The sequence below is a fragment of the Rhopilema esculentum genome, chromosome 6 (assembly GCF_057945365.1).
Source record: "Rhopilema esculentum isolate cy_ngs chromosome 6, ASM5794536v1, whole genome shotgun sequence".
Lineage (NCBI taxonomy): Eukaryota > Metazoa > Cnidaria > Scyphozoa > Rhizostomeae > Rhizostomatidae > Rhopilema > Rhopilema esculentum.
Window position 1 is genome coordinate 39,071 of NC_142820.1, and position 17,851 is coordinate 56,921.

Genomic DNA, 17,851 nt, shown 5'->3' on the forward strand with positions numbered 1-17,851 from the left:
ATATATCGATTACTTTATCGATATTATTTTCGAGAACATGATTTGAACATTAACGTTTGATATTTAAGAGGGCGACATTGTCTAGTCATTGCTGTGTTACGAAGTATGGTGTTACGAAGATATGTTTTTATATGTCTGAGTAAGCTGAATGTCTGTTTCGTTCAAGATGATGCTGCTGGAATAGTGGCCAGGATTTTCATCCCTTCAGCAGAATGTGGAAGTGGAACTAAGTCCGAAACATTGTCATCATGCATCATTTTGAGCAATCCACACATTTTTTGCTTGATCTATTTGATTTGCAAAATCTATTTGGAAGAAGAAGCAAACCTTTCTGATGATTTCTGTTGAAAGGCTAGCATTCACGCTTGTATTCCTTAATGCAGTGGCGCAAGACAGTTTAGGACACCTTAGTTTGATAACTAAGGCCCCCCGAACAAAAGGGGCCCAAGATGCTTTAATGCACATATTTTTTAAACTTTGCTCAAGTTCAAATAACTCTCCAAATCTTCTAAAACTCTTCCACTGAAGCTCTATAACTCAGATCCCTCTAGTTAACGAGAAAAATTCTCATTTTTACATTTTGCTATTGTGTTTGACGTGCTCTACACCTTTAGACTGCATCTTTTTAAAGTCTGTAAGTAGAGGTTCCTAAGCAGATTTTTTCTTAGGGCCCCAGGTGCCTCCTTTACGCTATTGCCAAAAGCACACAAAATTCCTTGGTCATTGTCTCTAAATTGCGCACAGAATTCTCGCAATTTAGACTTTATCCATTACAAAAGCTTCTTTAAACAATTTGTACAACTGTTGAAGACTGAGTTTGTAAAATCCAACAAAAAAATCCTTTCTGACACCATTCAGTGCAAAACTGATAAACTGACACTTGTTCTTGCTGACTAAAATCAGATGTTTCATCAATCATGACAGCGTAATAGCCGCTTTCTTTTACTTTTTTGACAATCCTCTCAAGCACTATTTGCGCTATTGCTGTTCTTGTAGCCTGTGCCTCAGTCCACAATGCTGCTACATTTATAAATTTGGCAGCATCTGTGTACTGGGGCGCAGGCTATGTTCGTGGCACTTTTTTGTTTTTTCACACAACAGGTTTCTTCAACATTTTTCCATTACTACTGAAAGCACTCATGATTACGGCCACTTTACTCATCTCAGAGATTTATAAACATTTTAAAAATGTAGTTTTTTGATACTTCTTTTTTATGCCCCCCAGCCACAAGCCGTATTGCAGGCACGAGATTAAATAGGACAACAACTTTTCTTTGGACTAATCACAAGGACCGATCTACCGGTTGGGGGGGGGGGACTAGAGTAACAGAAGTGAAATCCTTTTAATTTGCAAGATATGGCTGTTGTTACACTTATTTATCAAGGATGCCCCCCTCCCCCTTCCCAAACAAAAAATTGTATCTCGGTCTTTGACTTATCAGACATCAGTGCTACTTTTAATCGTTGAAGAAAACGCAATTCTCACCTTCTCCTCCACTAATGATTAGCGTTGGCTTGACAGACTTTTCAACCACAGACTTTTCAACTCCATCTGTTGATGATTTTCCAGTCGAGCTTGAGTTTGTCGATTTGCTCAACACATGTGCTTTGTCACCGGCAATACCATTTTTAGCACAATTTACGGAAACAAAAAACTTAACAGAATCTCGATGACCATGAAACGATAGCTGAGCGTGAATCTGGAAAAATGAATTACTTAATATCATAAACAGAATAGTTCTAATGCATTTTTAATAAATACATTAAAAATCAAGTGGAGATTACTGCCAACCAGTGTTCTGCAAAGTTCACAATGCCGTTTAGACAGAAATACACGTTTTAGTATGAAGAGGAAACGGATTTTGTTGTATCCCATTGTGAAAGGACCCTATCTCATGTCACAAAATTCGGTCGCAAAATTTAACCTCTCGACGATTTTTTTGCTTGTTCACATCTTTGCCTAGTGCTTCTTTTCTTTATCAAGTTATTATTGAGGAGGCAGAAACGAGCATATTCATCGATAAAAACAAATAACAAAGGCATTCTAAAAGAAGTCAATAAAATGCCAGAAAATAAAAGAATTGTGATCTTGCAAGACAAACCATTGAGCAGTAGGGCATAAATCCCATAACATTCTTTGACGGCGAAACAGCCTGCGAAGTGCTGCCTTCATTGGAGCTACTTCCTGCGGAGGCGCCTCTTGCTGCCACAAGAGGAATGGAAAGAATGACCCCGTTGCCAGTACCAACCCACAGTCGGTCCCTGCTCAGTAAGAGGGCCGTGATACGTACATACGAATAGCCACTGCCAGTCCCTTTCAAAAAGAATATTAATCTGGATTATCGGGGAGCCTAATAAAGACAATTATAAAACGTTATACATCTGAATTCGGTGAAATTTTGAGAGCATTTTAGCACGACATTTTAGCATTCTAGAATTAATTAATAAATCTACATATTTCATAGTAAACAGGAAAGGTTCGGCGTAATGCTTTTCCCTAAAAACCTTTTAAAACCGTAGGAAACGATCTTTCTAAAAGCTTTTTTTAAAGGACCTTCGCAAAAATGCCGGTTGCTACTTCGTAACATTTTGTATCATGTTCCAAATTATTTTTACAAGGTGATTATTTCATTCATTTCCATTTTCATTTGCCAAACAAAGGCTCAACTGGGTATCAATAAAATCTAGCTTCCAAAAAGGATATGGCAATTTCAACCCTTAATATCAGCAGGCACCTTGATAAGATTAAGTTCTTTCTTAAAGTGCCTGTGACATGATTTTCGTACTTTTAGGTTTATATATCTATTCTGATGTAAAAAGGCCTGTTATTTTCATTTCTGAGGTTAGTTTTTACGTTTCGTGAGAAATGAAGGAGTTATTGGCGATCTTCTACGCCAAAATTTGCCATCTTGGTTTTCAGAATGAGTAGACGGTGTCGTCACGGGAGGGACCTGATCGCCTCCTCCTTCGAGTTTTTGTATCGTAGTCAATGAGGGAAATCTAACAGGTCCAAAATGAGCGATATTTCCAGAGAAAGTAGTGGCAGCGAGGATGAGATTTTTTAAGGTAGCGCTTACATTGTTACAATAACGAGTTCCTCCCATGTAGTCACAAGAGAACGGCGAATGATGATAAAGCGACTTGGCTAGGCCGCACTATTTTGCTTAATTTCAATATCAAAACGCTTTTATTTAAAAAAAAAGTTCAGATCTACTATAAGAGCAGTGCAACGCTTTAATTAAGAGAATAAAAAAAATCATGTCACAGGCAGTTTAATGACTTGGGAATTCCAGCCCTTTCTAGTTGTAGTTTGGTACAACCCAGTGACTTTGTTGACTCCTTCAATAAGCTGGAAAAAGCTCTTGGCCATCTGGACAGATCAGGGATGCATTTGTTACAGTTCAAAGAGCTTTGGGGCCTGCAATCTTAACAGCCATCTCAAGGCTCTTTGAGAAACTCATAACCAACTAACTGTACCAATGTATGGACCTAAATGGTCTGTTTTCAAATGATCAGTCAGGTTTTCGGCGAGTCCAGTCCACGGTAACATTTCTACAAAAAGACACTGACAACTGATTCAATGGCTTGAATCTTGGTAAGCTTGTGGGATTATTATTCATTGACCTGAAAAAGGCTCTTGATACTGTTGATCTTTACACATCCTATGCTAAAAAAATACAAAATGTTCTGTAGGGTTAATTGTGTTGATTCTGGGATTGAGAATATTGATGTCGTTGTGCCGCAAGGGACATACTTTTGCCCCTTACTCTTTCTAATCTATACTAATGATATGCACTTGTGTCCAATGATTTCAATGTCTCTATGTATGCTGATGACACCAGCCTTTGCTACCAGTGTGATGACACTACTCTGCAAAATTACCCTATTAAAAATGATCTCAAAAACTTTGACATCTGGTTGCAACGAAACAAACTATCTTTGAATGTTATCAAAACTCATTCCATGCTCGTTTCGACTAAGCAAAAGCAAAATATTGTTAAAAATGGGAATGATGTTCTGAAAGTACCTTGGTGTGCAAATTGATTGCCGTTTCTACTAAAGTCTCAACAACTTTAGGTTATCTGAAGCGTGCAGAAAATTTTGTCAAGGAATGCTTTGGAAACTCTATACTTAGGTATTGTGGAACCCTGTTTTCGTTAATGTTGCTCTATCTGGGGTAGTCCAGGGTAAACTGGAATCGATCAGCTGCAAAACTTCAGAATCGTGCTGCTAGAATTGTCACCAACAGCCGCTGTTATGCCCCTAGTTGGTCCCTAGTTCGAAGTTTGGGCTAGAAAATCATTCAGATATATGTTCAAAACGAGTCACAAGAAATGGTCTTCAAATTTCTGAATGATTTGGCACAACAATGCCAGGGTGATATTTTCACACAAAAACTGTCAGTGCTCCTTTTACGACCGCCGTAATAGAGCGGCGGATCTAAAGCTACCTGAGAAAAAGATGTGAACAAGAATTTTCTAACAAAGGGCGATGGCATTCAGATGGAAGTAGGCTAGCAAAAGTTTCTGTTGCAAAGTTTTAAATCTAACATAGCAACAAAATCAACTAAGGCTGGTCATTTAGATTGGTTCTAAACTTGCAAAAAGGGCAAAATCTTACCGAGCATTTTGCTCACGTATGGCTCAATGTCGACATCTTGTAAATGGTGGTAAGTCCTTGCATTATACAGCCTGAGCGTGCTATCTAGTCTGATGGACACCCATACACCATCCCCTACGCAGGCTAGCTGTCTCACTTGACTTTCACGGCGTGGATGAGCATCAAAGCTTTGCTAGTTGAAAATATGTTATTTTCGATAAAATGGAAAATTGCAATGGCCTTAAAACAAGGAGTGAATAAGAATCGACACGATTTGACGATTCCCATATAGACATTTCTTCCGAATTTTATCAAAGATAGGGTTTGCATGTGAGAGAAAAGACTGTGAAACTTTGAAAGCAGCAGAATTCAGAAAAAATTAAAACAATGATCAAATCAAAGTTATAGTGACTAGGAAACATAAATTTTCTAAATGGTGATAATCTAAAGATGCCGGGTTACTTCATCAATATAACAAAAGAAACTAAAAATCTGACAAAAACTTAAAAAACTTCTTTCAATGTTGCTCTGTGCATAGGAAATTTGTCGTCCTGCAACAAAAAGAAATCATTATTGAAACGCTTACTTCAATTGACATGGTTTTAGGGTTGATAATCTGCACTTTATTGCGGTATCCACACCATACAGTTTCATGCACGACTGTCATGCAGCGAATCGAATGATGCGGCCTCCCAAGGTCCAGCAAGTGATAATTGCTTAAGTCCCATCTTCCATCTTTAAAAGAGAGTAAAAAATGTAATAAGGTCAAAGACAAAAATTCAGTGCTCATTTGCAAGCTTGATATTCATATCGTGATATTTATAAATTAATTGAAGTCATAAATTTTGACAAGGCTACAGAGAAGCATGATTTTCTAGTTAAGCAATTGGTGCTAATCGTGCAACCGTCATAACAAATGCTCGAAATAGGCCTGCCAGACTCGATTCTAACAACGTAATTGGTGAAATTCCTGTTAACCTGCAAAAAATGGGATCTTGCTAACTGTAAATAAACATCTTTCTGCTATACTGGTCTGGATTGGTTGTTCAACATAAAAGGTTTAAAAAACAAAAGTTAGCCATTTCAACATCGAAATAACTCATGGTAAAGCTAACCTGGCTTTCTATGAAATATCGCAACAGTTCCATCTGCAAGAGCTACCATTACACGTCCGCGAACCTCACTTGAAGGGATAATGAAACAGAAAAGGTTACAAAAAATTTGAAACTATTTGCCAAAAGATGCGATTATCAGTGCACTGATACCAAACAATATATCAAAGTAGGCAGAACTTATTTGCTCAAATTTATTGGGCTAATGATTGGCAGTAGCACAGCTACATACAATAGAATGTAGTTGTGTTTACGTATTCAACTAAGATTTTTCCAAAACGGACGATTATTGCCTTATTACTGATAGTCAAAGTAGCTTTTCTGTGCTACGGCGATTCCGTGCTTGTGGGCATATCCTTTTTGCAATTCATGCAACTTTTAAATGATTTTTAGTAATCTTTGTGCCCCTATGAGCATTTTCGAAAAATTCACAAACTGTTTTGATCAACAAGTTATGCTGACTTGGGTTGCGAATGACACAAGCAGAAGCACTTTGCAGTAAGGTCAACATGCATTAAACATTTTATTAAATGTATCTCACTTTTGGTTATACGGTTTCGATAAAAATAAGTAAATAAAGTCAATTCAATTACTTACGAAGTTATTTTTCATAAAGTGGTCTAGTCACGGGCTAGCAAGAACAAACATTAATACTGCGGTAGATTTACTAAAAACTTAGCTTTTTCACAGGCCATAACAAACCAATTTGAAAAAAAGATTGACTGGCTTTGCGCATTTACAGGTTCTTTATTTTGTTCTTTAAGGTTACGTAGACGACAGACAAAAGCCTTAGAAATATGTGTTTATGATGGAAACATTTAACCACTCTCAAAAATTGGATATTACCCGTTGATTCTAAATAAAAGTATTCCAACAAACTAACAGTCATAGAAAGTTTTGGAATTTAGCAAATGAAAGGTTTGCTAGTTGCTCATGCATTTAAATTTTGGTACATTCAGAAACTTAAATGTTAACACTTCTTGTACAAATAATCCAACCATTTTGTAATTCAATCTATAAGTCACGTACACAATGCTCAGAACAGAGTCTCTAAGTTTTCCAGACTGCAAGCACTTTTTCCAGTTCACAATCGATGAATGGACGTAAATCCTGAAAGAAGCGATTCACAAAGTTAAACACAAGTAATGAATGGAGTTGAACGTGATGCACGTCAGGTAATGAGCAAAAATTAATACAGTAGAAACACGACTTTGTAGAAGAATGAAACATAAGAAAGACGTTTCGAGCATAACTCTTCATCCTGATGAGCAGTGGATACCAGAAACCTGATGTGCACTACAAGGGTTTTGTTTGTGGCGAGGGTTTTGAGAATACGGAATACTTTATGGTGCTTTGAGCTTTCCCTCAAGTAACACGAAAAGATTTTCTCGCAGGAGTCATTTGCGTGATTACGACTATCTGGATACATTACTGTTACAGACAAAGTCTTTATGTGAATAACATCGTTTTGCGATAAAGACCTCCCCAAAGACCTTTATAAAGATACATTCGATGAAAGAATTTCCAACTCCGATACAAGACACTCGACCTTCGTGTCACCTTTAGGAAATATACATAAGTTTATGACCTTCTGTTTTTTTCTTTTAGCAGTTACGCGTTTATTGTAGTGTGCATAATTGGAACTTTGTAGTGCTACACGCGGTATGGCTGCCGCAGGGAAGATACAGTATTGTTCAAGTAGTGTAGTAAAGTAACAAGTGTAGAAAGAAGTGTAATTAGTTATATGTCAATACAACGTTTCAAAGATTTGTATACGGAAAAGCATGTCACAGTTTCTTGACTCCACAGCAAAAATGTACTTTCAAGTCTCTTTTTCTAGTCACATGCAAATTCTGTCATAAATCTGAAACTACTTGCAAGATAGAGATTTATGCCCTGAAATTCTTCATTGAAGAGGTGAGAGAGAAATGCTACAATTAACTGCAAGCAAGGTATCTAAAATCTGCGTCTTCTTGATATCCCTAAGAGACGGCAATACCTTTAATCCGGACATGCAGTTGGTATCTGGGAAATTATGAAACCATGAAGATTGCTACTTGAAATGTGACATAAGTTCTGTCAAACTGGGATGTTAATAACATACTTTCCAGACTGGGCGCCCAGCCACATGGTGGGCAACGCACTCGTGACTTTTGAAACTCCTTCATCTATGCTATCCTCTTCCGGAAAGATCTCTTCTTCAGCTTGAACACCAGTTAAAATGCCAGTTGCTTCATTGCCATCTAAAGAAGAAAAGGTAAAATTTGTCTATGCTTCTGATGCTGCGTTATTCAAAAATGTTATAGTAAAAAAGTCATTCAAAAAAACACTCGCTCACCTCAAAAGACAAGGGAATCCTAATCGGAGCATGCAACATTTGGGAGATAGCTTATAGAACTGGGTAGGGTTCAAGTTGGCGCCCGTCACAATATACGAATAATGTTACATTTGGATGAATTACTTTTATACAATGTCTCAGGCTTTATCTGGCAAATCTTTGATATTGGGAAAACTGTCAATTAGAATCTTCTTAGATTAAATTTTATTGAACTGTTTCTCCTCTAAAACTTCTGAAGATCGAACAAGAGCTTTTGATCTAGTAGACATTATCAACAGCTGCTAAAGATATTATTCAGCTTTGACTTTTTCCGAATTTGACAAATATGTGAGCCTGCTTTCTTTCTTATAATTGATTGCGTTATATTGAAATGTACAATTTGTACTTCAGCAAGATTAATTAAAAACCAAGAACAACATTTCAAACTTAATAAATTTCGTAAGTTAGAAATCAAGAAAAGTTGTTATGCAGAAAAAAACATACTGCTGTTTATGAATGTATTTTATTATAACTCAAGAGCACGTAAATATACATGAATCTGTGTTAGCTTAATGTACCTGATGTGCCTACAAAGTTGACATCTTGACTGCCAGCTTTTCGCCTTGGCAGTGACGAACGCATTTCTGTCCCGGAACCATAGCTATAACTTCTGGCCCCGATAGGTGGACGTGAGCCTTGGATATTTTCGGAATACTTTCGGTGAGGTTTATCTGAGTGGTTTTCTTCAAAGCCAAGATCCGTATTAGAAACACCAGGGACTGCGGCCATGCATAGCAAATGCGAGGAGCAGACGATAAACTGATCAATGGCATTGGAGGGTGTATTAGCATCTAGGATGGTCACCTTACTGCACGAATGTGTACTTGTTCCAATCCATACAGTAGATGGGGAAGGCTCTTGAACATCAGCCTTGAGACCAACAAAGGAGCCGTCACTTTTTCTTCCACCATATGTAGATATTCCAGCACAACACCATATCTGCAAAAAAATCAATTTTTCCAGCAAAATGTTAAAACAAGGAGAAATGAATACCAATTGAAGCAAGGAAAACTGGCTTTGCGGATTCCAATGAACATTTACGTAAATTCCAACGAACATGTGGATTTCAAAAACATTTACGTAATCCGTTGTCTAGCCAAGGTGTTGAAAAAATACCATGATTCAAGGCTAGTTAGAACTCTGTTACAGAAATAGGAAGTAGCACAAAAATTAATTACTTTCATAGCTGGGTCTGTATTGAGCGGTCTACAGTAGACAGGAATGGGAACCGTAACAATCTCCTGATCTTTTGAGAAGTTAGCTGGCAGGCTCCAACCGTAAGCTTGCTTGCGACCCTCTAGAAGACGAAGAGTTAAAATTAGACAGAATTTTTGCCAAAACAAACACGCAAGTTAAGTGAACTTTTTTGGTGATTAAGCAAGCAATGAATCGGGTAACCAAGACGTCATCTTTCAGAATTAGAAGATTTGTTTGTTTTATGTATGGAAAGGAATAATAAAGGACCTTTGTTTAGTTTTAGAGATAGGAAGATTAGGCCAAAAGATAGAATAATAATGGAATTTTGCAGCTAATGATAAAAGTTTTCACAGTGAAAGCTTTGCAAAAATGATACTGGTTATGAATGGAACAATTTTTTAAGTTTGCAGGAAAGTTTTGGCTAAATACTTATGTTGAAAGATTTCTGATTTCAGCGAAATTCGTCAAGAAAAAGACAATAACTTCGCCTTAGAATAAAGATTCCAATTTAACTTCATATTTTGTTTCGAAACTCGCTACAAAAGCGAAAGGTAGCAACTTTTAACTTTCTGTTCAGTAAATAGACATAGTTGATACAATTTATCAAAGATTTTTGTAATCAAAATCCAAACGCAATTGGTATTTTGATCAATAAGGATGGTTTTTTCTACTTAAAGTTGTTCTGTGGAAAATTCAGATACGTAAATCGAAAAGCAGTTAAATTCCTTTAAGTAATTATAAGATCGGAGCATGTCAGGAAGTGGTTGGCGAAAATGAACACCTGTAAGAGGTACTGGCTTACCGATTACTGAATCAAAACAGGGTAATAGAAGGTATCCTGTATCAATTTATTATTAAATAAACAATGGCAATTAAAAAAAGTACATAACTTCTGGTAAATATTTGCACATTTCACTGAAACCAATGCTTGTAAAAACCTCATCTTTTTCAATTAACCAAGCAACATGCTGATTTTCTCCAAAATGAGTCTTGGAAGATTAGAAAACAAGCTGAACGCCTATCTACTGCTTGTTTTTCAAATATTAATGAACAGAGAACACCGACTTTGATCTAGTTCAATTTGTTTTCTAAATTTCTCTACGGGGACCATTTCTTCATCTGGTCAAAAACTGCTTAAGCTTCATTTGCTAAACTTTCGAATAATGTGAAGACGAACAAATACTCTGCAAAACTGGGTAGCCATACCGGTGTTGATATGCTCTTTCACGTGTTTGTAGCGCTCTTTTCTTTCTTTTCTTTGCTTTTCTGTTATGCTAAAAACGAGTTTGAAAAAAACATGTAGCTTTAAGACTGAGAACATTCAAGCTAGGTTATAGCAATGCCATACAGTAAAGGCCTTACAATTGGTAAGAAGGTCCATAACAAATGTAAAACATAACAAGAAAGTGACTGACGCGCAAAGAAAACCTACAAATTTACAAACTGGAGAAACAAATCTACAATGTACATTGTTAAAGCTGATAAACATGCACCTATTAAACATTAAAATTGAAAAAGTTTTCTAAAAAATGTCTATATCCAGTGGAATTTCGAGTACTATGAATTTTGAAAGAGGAAGAAGCAAGAAAAAAAAAAGAAAAGAACATGTAGGGAACCCAGATTTGTGTATCTTGCTATAGCTGGTTATCATTTGAAGAAAATTGTACAACTTGCAAGTAGCCCGCCCAGTATTATTGCTTACCATTCAACGTAAGGGGAACCTACTCCCAACACTGAGATACTTCGCCGATGTTGGGACAGCGGACTTTGACCTTGTGTACTCCATACATTTATTTGGCTGCTATCACCTCGTGTCTGCGGAGTTGGGGGTCCACCAGTAGAACCAGCAAAGAGGTTATTAAAGCTGAAAACAGAAACCGCCATAAAAGTTTAGCTCTACAAGAAAAATTTGCATACGCTGAGATAAAAGTTCAGCGCTAAAAGTTGACCATAGCAATCTGGTTTTGTTGAGGGCGATCCAAAGTAGACCTGTAGAAAGAGAGGTGCACCAAAAAGTATCAATGGCAAAATCGATTTCTTATTATCTAGAACCAGCGTCTTGACATGCTAGTTAGTCAAAACGATTTTAAGCACAAACTATTCCCAGTTCAAAATTTGAGATATTCCATATAAACTGACAATGACAAGTAAAAGAAGCTGAGAAGATGTGGAAAGTGAAGTCCTCCTTAGGAAGCTGAGAAGATGTGGAAAGTGAAGTCCTCCTTAGGAAGCTGAGAAGTTGTGGAAAGTGAAGTTCTCCTTAAGAAGCTGAGAAGATGTGGAAAGTGAAGTCCTCCTTAAGAAGCTGAGAAGATGTGGAAAGTGAAGTCCTCCTTAAGAAGTTGAGAAGATGTGGAAAGTGAAGTCCTCCTTAAGAAGCTGAGAAGATGTGGAAAGTGAAGTTCTCCTTAAGAAGCTGAGAAGATGTGGAAAGTGAAGTCCTCCTTAAGAAGCTGAGAAGATGTGGAAAGTGAAGTCCTCTTTAAGAAGCTGAGAAGATGTGGAAAGTGAAGTCCTCCTTAAGAAGCTGAGAAGATGTGGAAAGTGAAGTCCTCTTTAAGAAGCTGAGAAGATGTGGAAAGTGAAGTCCTCCTTAGGAAGCTGAGAAGATGTGGAAAGTGAAGTCCTCCTTAAGAAGCTGAGAAGATGTGGAAAGTGAAGTCCTCCTTAGGAAGCTGAGAAGATGTGGAAAGTGAAGTCCTCCTTAGGAAGCTGAGAAGATGTGGAAAGTGAAGTCCTACTTAAGAAGCTGAGAAGATGTGGAAAGTGAAGTCCTCCTTAAAAAGCTGAGAAGATGTGGAAAGTGAAGTCCTCTTTAAGAAGCTGAGAAGATGTGGAAAGTGAAGTCCTCCTTAGGAAGCTGAGAAGATGTGGAAAGTGAAGTCCTACTTAAGAAGCTGAGAAGATGTGGAAAGTGAAGTCCTCCTTAGGAAGCTGAGAAGATGTGGAAAGTGAAGTCCTCTTTAAGAAGCTGAGAAGATGTGGAAAGTGAAGTCCTCCTTAAGAAGCTGAGAAGATGTGGAAAGTGAAGTCCTCTTTAAGAAGCTGAGAAGATGTGGAAAGTGAAGTCCTCCTTAGGAAGCTGAGAAGATGTGGAAAGTGAAGTCCTACTTAAGAAGCTGAGAAGATGTGGAAAGTGAAGTCCTCCCTAAAAAGCTGAGAAGATGTGGAAAGTGAAGTCCTCCTGAAGTAACAAAAATAATCTGTTAAAGTGCCAATGAAAGCAGTCTGGAAAGATTTTAATAAAAAATAATGGCATTGTTCAATTTATGTCTTGAAATAAGTATTTGAAGTAAACGGACAGAAAAGAGAAGGGACGCGGTTCTGGCTAGACTCTGTACCTTCCTAACATCATGATTTTGTCCTTAACAATAAGCAAGTAACCTATAAACATAGCATTGGAACGTAATCTTTTATCAATATTCTAAACAATTATTTCATTAGCATTTAGCAATAGCAAATAGATCAACATTGTTGTGTACCATGTAGCCTTTTTTACAAATAGTTTTCAAAATACTTACTGAAAGGTTGAGCATAGAGTAGAAAATGGGAAAATAAACAAGCAAATTTTGAAAACAAAACTTACAATTTCCAAACTGAAGACCTTTTTTTCTGCTGCAAAGCGGCAAGATGGTTTTCTTTTGAAGCTCTGTTGTCAATCAAAACAAAAATTTATTGATTTCAGCAGTACTTAAGCTTAAAACCTTGTCAAACATCATCATTCTTTGCTACTCTCACAAGAAAAATTATCTACAGAAAACGTAAAAATGCAATTAAAAGCTCCCTCGTATACCTAATCATTTCTGTCCACCTGACAGCCTCCTGCAGCTCCATCAGACGCTCTTTGTATTGATTTCTTTCCATCAAAACCCTCGCCATTTCAACTCGAGTAAATCTCTTCCTATTAGCAGAAGATACCCGGTCCTGAAATGAAGGTGCTTTTAGAATTATCAGCTATTAGTCTGTCCTCTGAGGTTCTATATCTAAAAAGTTGACCCCAGCAGTACCGTTGCTTGGTATTCCAGGTGCTACGATTCATGTACGGGAATGTTAGAAAAGGTGCCGTAGGGGTAACAGTGTTTAACAACCTGTGTTGTTAATAACGTAACAGTCTCGAAGGACGAATTATTGAAGAGCGAAGTCGATAGTAAGAGACGTACGTCGTGTTATTATCTTATTTCGAACCAACTATCTATTTCTAAATAAACATAGCGGTATATACAAGCAGCGAAGCGTAGCATGAAAAACACAGCGGGAACAAAACAAAAGCTTAGATGTTATCACTACAGTACCTCCCCCCTAGAATGCAAGCTCGAGAAAAGCATTTGGGATAAAAGTTAATTAAACGTATATAAGAATATTCAGGCATGTCCATATCTGTCGGGAAAATGAACTTGTCTCCCTGAACGTGTCCAAGAAGTACCAGGTACTTGGTTCTCTACCGGCTTGGCCCTCGCTGAAGCATGGTTTGATGGGAATGATGTGTTTTTGGCAGTTGAACGTTGGTTATCTGCATCGGTATAAGCAACTTTAAGACGATCTATGCTTATTGTTTTTTGTTTTCCATTGACATCTACGAGGAAATGTTTGTCAGAGCGCTTGAGAACCTTAAAAGGACCGTCGTAGGGAGGTTGAAACGGCTTTCGAACAGCATCATGGCGAACAAAAACGTGCGTACAAGATGGAAGATTAGCGGGGATGTATGTGTAAGCTTCTTGAGAACGGGGAGGAGTTGGTTTTAGTTGTTGCATAAAACTTTGTAGACGATCAACGAAAACAGAGGGATCAAGGGCTGTGACATCAAATGTCGGAAATATGAATTGACCTGGAAGACGAAGTGTGGAACCATAAACAAGTTGGGCAGGTGAACAACCGAGGTCAGTTTTAATCGTTGTCCGTAGTCCGAGGAGAATGAGTGGAAGAAGGTCGATCCATCTTGTGGAATCCGGTTGAGCTTTGATTGAAGCTTTAAGCTGTCGATGGAAACGCTCAACCATGCCATTGGCACAAGGGTGGTAAGAAGTAGTATGAATACGTTTGATTCCAAGTAAATCAGCGAGGGAACGGAAGAGAGCTGATTCAAACTGAGCTCCTCTATCAGTTGTTATCGTTGAAGGAACACCGAAAGCTGCAATCCAACGTGAAACAAAAGCTTGAGCGACGGTTTCTGCGGTAGCATCTGAAATTGGAATCGCCTCTGGCCAACGAGTGTAGCGGTCGATGCAAGTAAGAAGGTATCTACAACCGTTTGATGGTGGTAGAGGGCCAACAAGGTCTATGTGTATGTGATCGAAACGTGTGTCAGTAGATGGAAAAGTTCCAATGGGGGAAAACGTGTGACGGGTGACTTTAGCCTGTTGGCATGGGATACAGGACCGAGTCCAATTGCGGATGTCTTTGTTGATACTAGGCCAGATGTAATGTTGTCTGATAAGTCGCTGTGTTGCACGAATACCGGGATGCGCAAGTGAGTGGAGGTGATTAAACACAAGGCGGCGATAACAGACAAGAACATATGGGCGAGGAGTGCCGGTTGATATGTCACAAATGATGGTTCCAGAATCTGCCGGTAAAGGAAACTCTTTCAGATTAAGAGAGGTGTTTGACTGTACCTGGTGGAATTCAGAATCTTGCTGTTGAGCTGCAGACAGTGTGACAAAGTCAAGGCTTGGAATATTGAGCAAGGAATTGAGCTCAATGCGAGAAAGAGCATCAGCAACCACATTCTGATGGCCTTTTACGTGTCGTATGTCAGAGGTGAATTGAGAGATAAAATCAAGATGGCGAATTTCCCGTGGCGAATATCGATCAGACGAAGAAGACAGTGCATGGAGCAATGGCTTGTGGTCTGTCATAACATGAAATGCGCGTCCTTCCAAAAAGTACCGAAAGTGCTTGATAGCTAAGTAGACGGAGAGTAGTTCTCGTCCAAATGTGCTGTACTTCGTTTCGGCTGGTTGCAGGCGCTTTGAAAAGAAAGAAATAGGTTGCCAGGCACCGTTGAGGAATTGTTGAAGCACTGCTCCTACAGCCACATTCGAAGCATCAACAACTACACTGCATGGTGCTACTGGTGATGGGTGAACAAGAAGAGTAGCCCAGGAAAGTGCTGTTTTGATCTCTGAGAATGCAGATAACGAATCCACAGTTAGTTGGAACGGTTCTTTGGTAGACTTGGCAGAGAGAAGGTCGGTGAGAGGCTGTATTAATTGAGCACAGCAAGGCACAAAACGACGGTAGAAGTTGATCAATCCCAGGAACTCGCGAAGCTTGTTGAGCGAAGTAGGAGGAGGAAAATCTTCGATTGCTTGAACTCTTGTGGAAAGCGGTAAGATTCCTTGTGGTGAAACATGATGTCCTAGGAAGTCAATATGAGATTGGCCAAAAATGCATTTGGTAGGATGAATGACAATACCATGATCGGAAAGACGAGAGAATAAAATTTCAAGATGCAACAAATGTTCTGCTTCAGAATTGCTTGCGATAAGTAAATCATCAATGTAAGCAAAAACGAAATCCAAACCACGAAGTACTTGGTGCATGAAGCGCTGGAAGGTCTGTGCTGCATTACGCAATCCGAATGGCATGCGAACGAATTCAAATAGTCCAAAGGGGGTTGTTATAGCAGTCTTAGGAATGTCACTAGGCTCGACTGGAATCTGATGATAGGCACGCACGAGATCAATTTTTGAGAAAATGGTTTTTCCATGCAGAGACGAAGAGAAATCTTGGATGTGTGGGATGGGGTAGCGATCGGGAACTGTAGCATTGTTCAAGCCACGATAATCACCGCAAGGTCTCCAGTCGCCTTGAGTAGCCTTAGGAACCATATGCAACGGAGAAGACCAACTGCTTTTTGACGGTCGAATGATGCCAAGTTGTAACATGTGATCAAATTCAGCCTTGGCAATGGTCAAACGTTCAGAAGCAAGACGACGGGGACGAGCAAATACAGGAGGGCCTGAAGTTGTGATGTGATGGGTGACGGTATGCTTTACTTTTGATTCATTGTATGAAGGACGGGCAATGTCAGGATACTTTTGAAGTAAGGCTTGGTATGGCGAAGTAGTATCAGGGGTTGCCAGCATAGGATGAGGTGAGCTGTCGGCGGACAAAATACCTTGAATGGTCAAATTTGTTGTAGTGTCAATGAGTTTCCGATTTTTAACATCAACTTTAAGGCCAAAATGAGCAAGGAAATCAGCGCCAAGAATAGGAAACGGTATTTCAGCAATAATAAAAATCCACCTGTACGTGCGGCAAAGTCCGAGGTCTATCGTTAAAGACTTTTCTCCGAAAGTACGAATTGGCGACTTATTCACAGCCTGTAAAGAAATGTTTTGAGAAGTTTGTCTGTCAGTAGAAGAAGGAGGTAAAACGCTTACATCAGCACCTGTATCTACCAAGAAGCGTGTACCAGTGATACGGTCGGTAATATAAAAGAGGCGACTGGAAGGAGCAGGACCAGCAGAACTAGTCGCCCTTAGTTGCTGGTGGCGTCGTTTCCCTGGTTTGAGGTGAAGCTTGAAAAGTTGCATGGTGGAGTGCAATTGCGAGCAAGTCGACCATAACGTTGATGGTACCAGCAGTAGGTAGAGCTTGAGGGTGCTGGGCTGGTGCGGCGATTACGGCTGATAGAGCGGCTTCGGCTACGCCCTGGGAAATTATGGGTTGGCTGTGTGTGGCTTATGAGGGCTTGGACTTTTTGGAGAAAAGTCAGTTCCTCTACTTGAGATCTGAGAGCATGAACTTCAGATGCGATAGGCGGTGTAACAGGCGTGGGGGCCGGCGCTGACACGGTAGGTGTTAAAGAGGAGATGCCAAGAGGGGTCGCAACCTCTAAAATTTTGTCTGCTAATAAAGCAACCTGCTCAACAGGAAGGGAGTCAGCAGTGGAGGCTAAAATCAGCCTGACATTGGTTGGTAACCTTCCCAAAAACAACTGTTGTAAAATGTTGTTTTCTAGTGTATTGTCTCCAAGCAGTTGTCGCATATGGCGCAGTAATTGAGAGGGCTTCCGGTCACCCAGTTCTTCTGCAGTCAGCAGTTGGTGAAGCCGCTTTTGTTCAGATGCGGAAGTACGCTGTATGAGTTCGGCCTTGAGTATATCGTACTGCGTTGCTTGAGGGGGGTGGATCAAAATGTAGCGTACCTCCTGTGCGACTTCAGGCTGGAGAGCGGAGATTACATAAGCAAACTTTGTAGCCTGTGAAGTTATATTTCTTGTGAAAAACTGGGCCTCTACTTGAGCAAACCAAACAAGGGGATCGTTAGGCCAAAAAGGTGGAAGTTTGACACTTACCGAAGCAACTGGTGCTGGTTCTGAAGTCGTGGCGATGGCTGCAGTTGCAGTAGTGCTGGCTGACGGTGGCGTGTTGGCGTCTGTATTCATGTCGAATTGTAGACGTAGAAATAAACAAAGTGGTCACCAATTTAACAACCTGTGTTGTTAATAACGTAACAGTCTCGAAGGACGAATTATTGAAGAGCGAAGTCGATAGTAAGAGACGTACGTCGTGTTATTATCTTATTTCGAACCAACTATCTATTTCTAAATAAACACAGC

The 17,851-nt window shown here is 39.3% G+C and overlaps 1 protein-coding gene across 1 annotated transcript in view; it reads right to left on the reverse strand.

The window, feature by feature from the left end:
• Positions 1-17,851, reverse strand: part of LOC135686558 (C-Jun-amino-terminal kinase-interacting protein 4) — a 32,650-nt gene that overhangs the window by 4,108 nt on the left and 10,691 nt on the right. The window contains exons 10-22 of the mRNA XM_065202812.2: positions 13,079-13,209; positions 12,872-12,934; positions 10,988-11,149; positions 10,492-10,559; positions 9,267-9,385; positions 8,607-9,027; positions 7,816-7,954; positions 6,741-6,821; positions 5,715-5,782; positions 5,186-5,334; positions 4,621-4,792; positions 2,103-2,314; positions 1,487-1,700 (exon numbers count right to left, since the gene is read on the reverse strand). Of these exons, the coding sequence (XP_065058884.1) occupies positions 1,487-1,700; positions 2,103-2,314; positions 4,621-4,792; positions 5,186-5,334; positions 5,715-5,782; positions 6,741-6,821; positions 7,816-7,954; positions 8,607-9,027; positions 9,267-9,385; positions 10,492-10,559; positions 10,988-11,149; positions 12,872-12,934; positions 13,079-13,209 (1,999 nt within the window). The remainder of the gene's footprint in view (positions 1-1,486; positions 1,701-2,102; positions 2,315-4,620; positions 4,793-5,185; positions 5,335-5,714; positions 5,783-6,740; positions 6,822-7,815; positions 7,955-8,606; positions 9,028-9,266; positions 9,386-10,491; positions 10,560-10,987; positions 11,150-12,871; positions 12,935-13,078; positions 13,210-17,851) is intronic.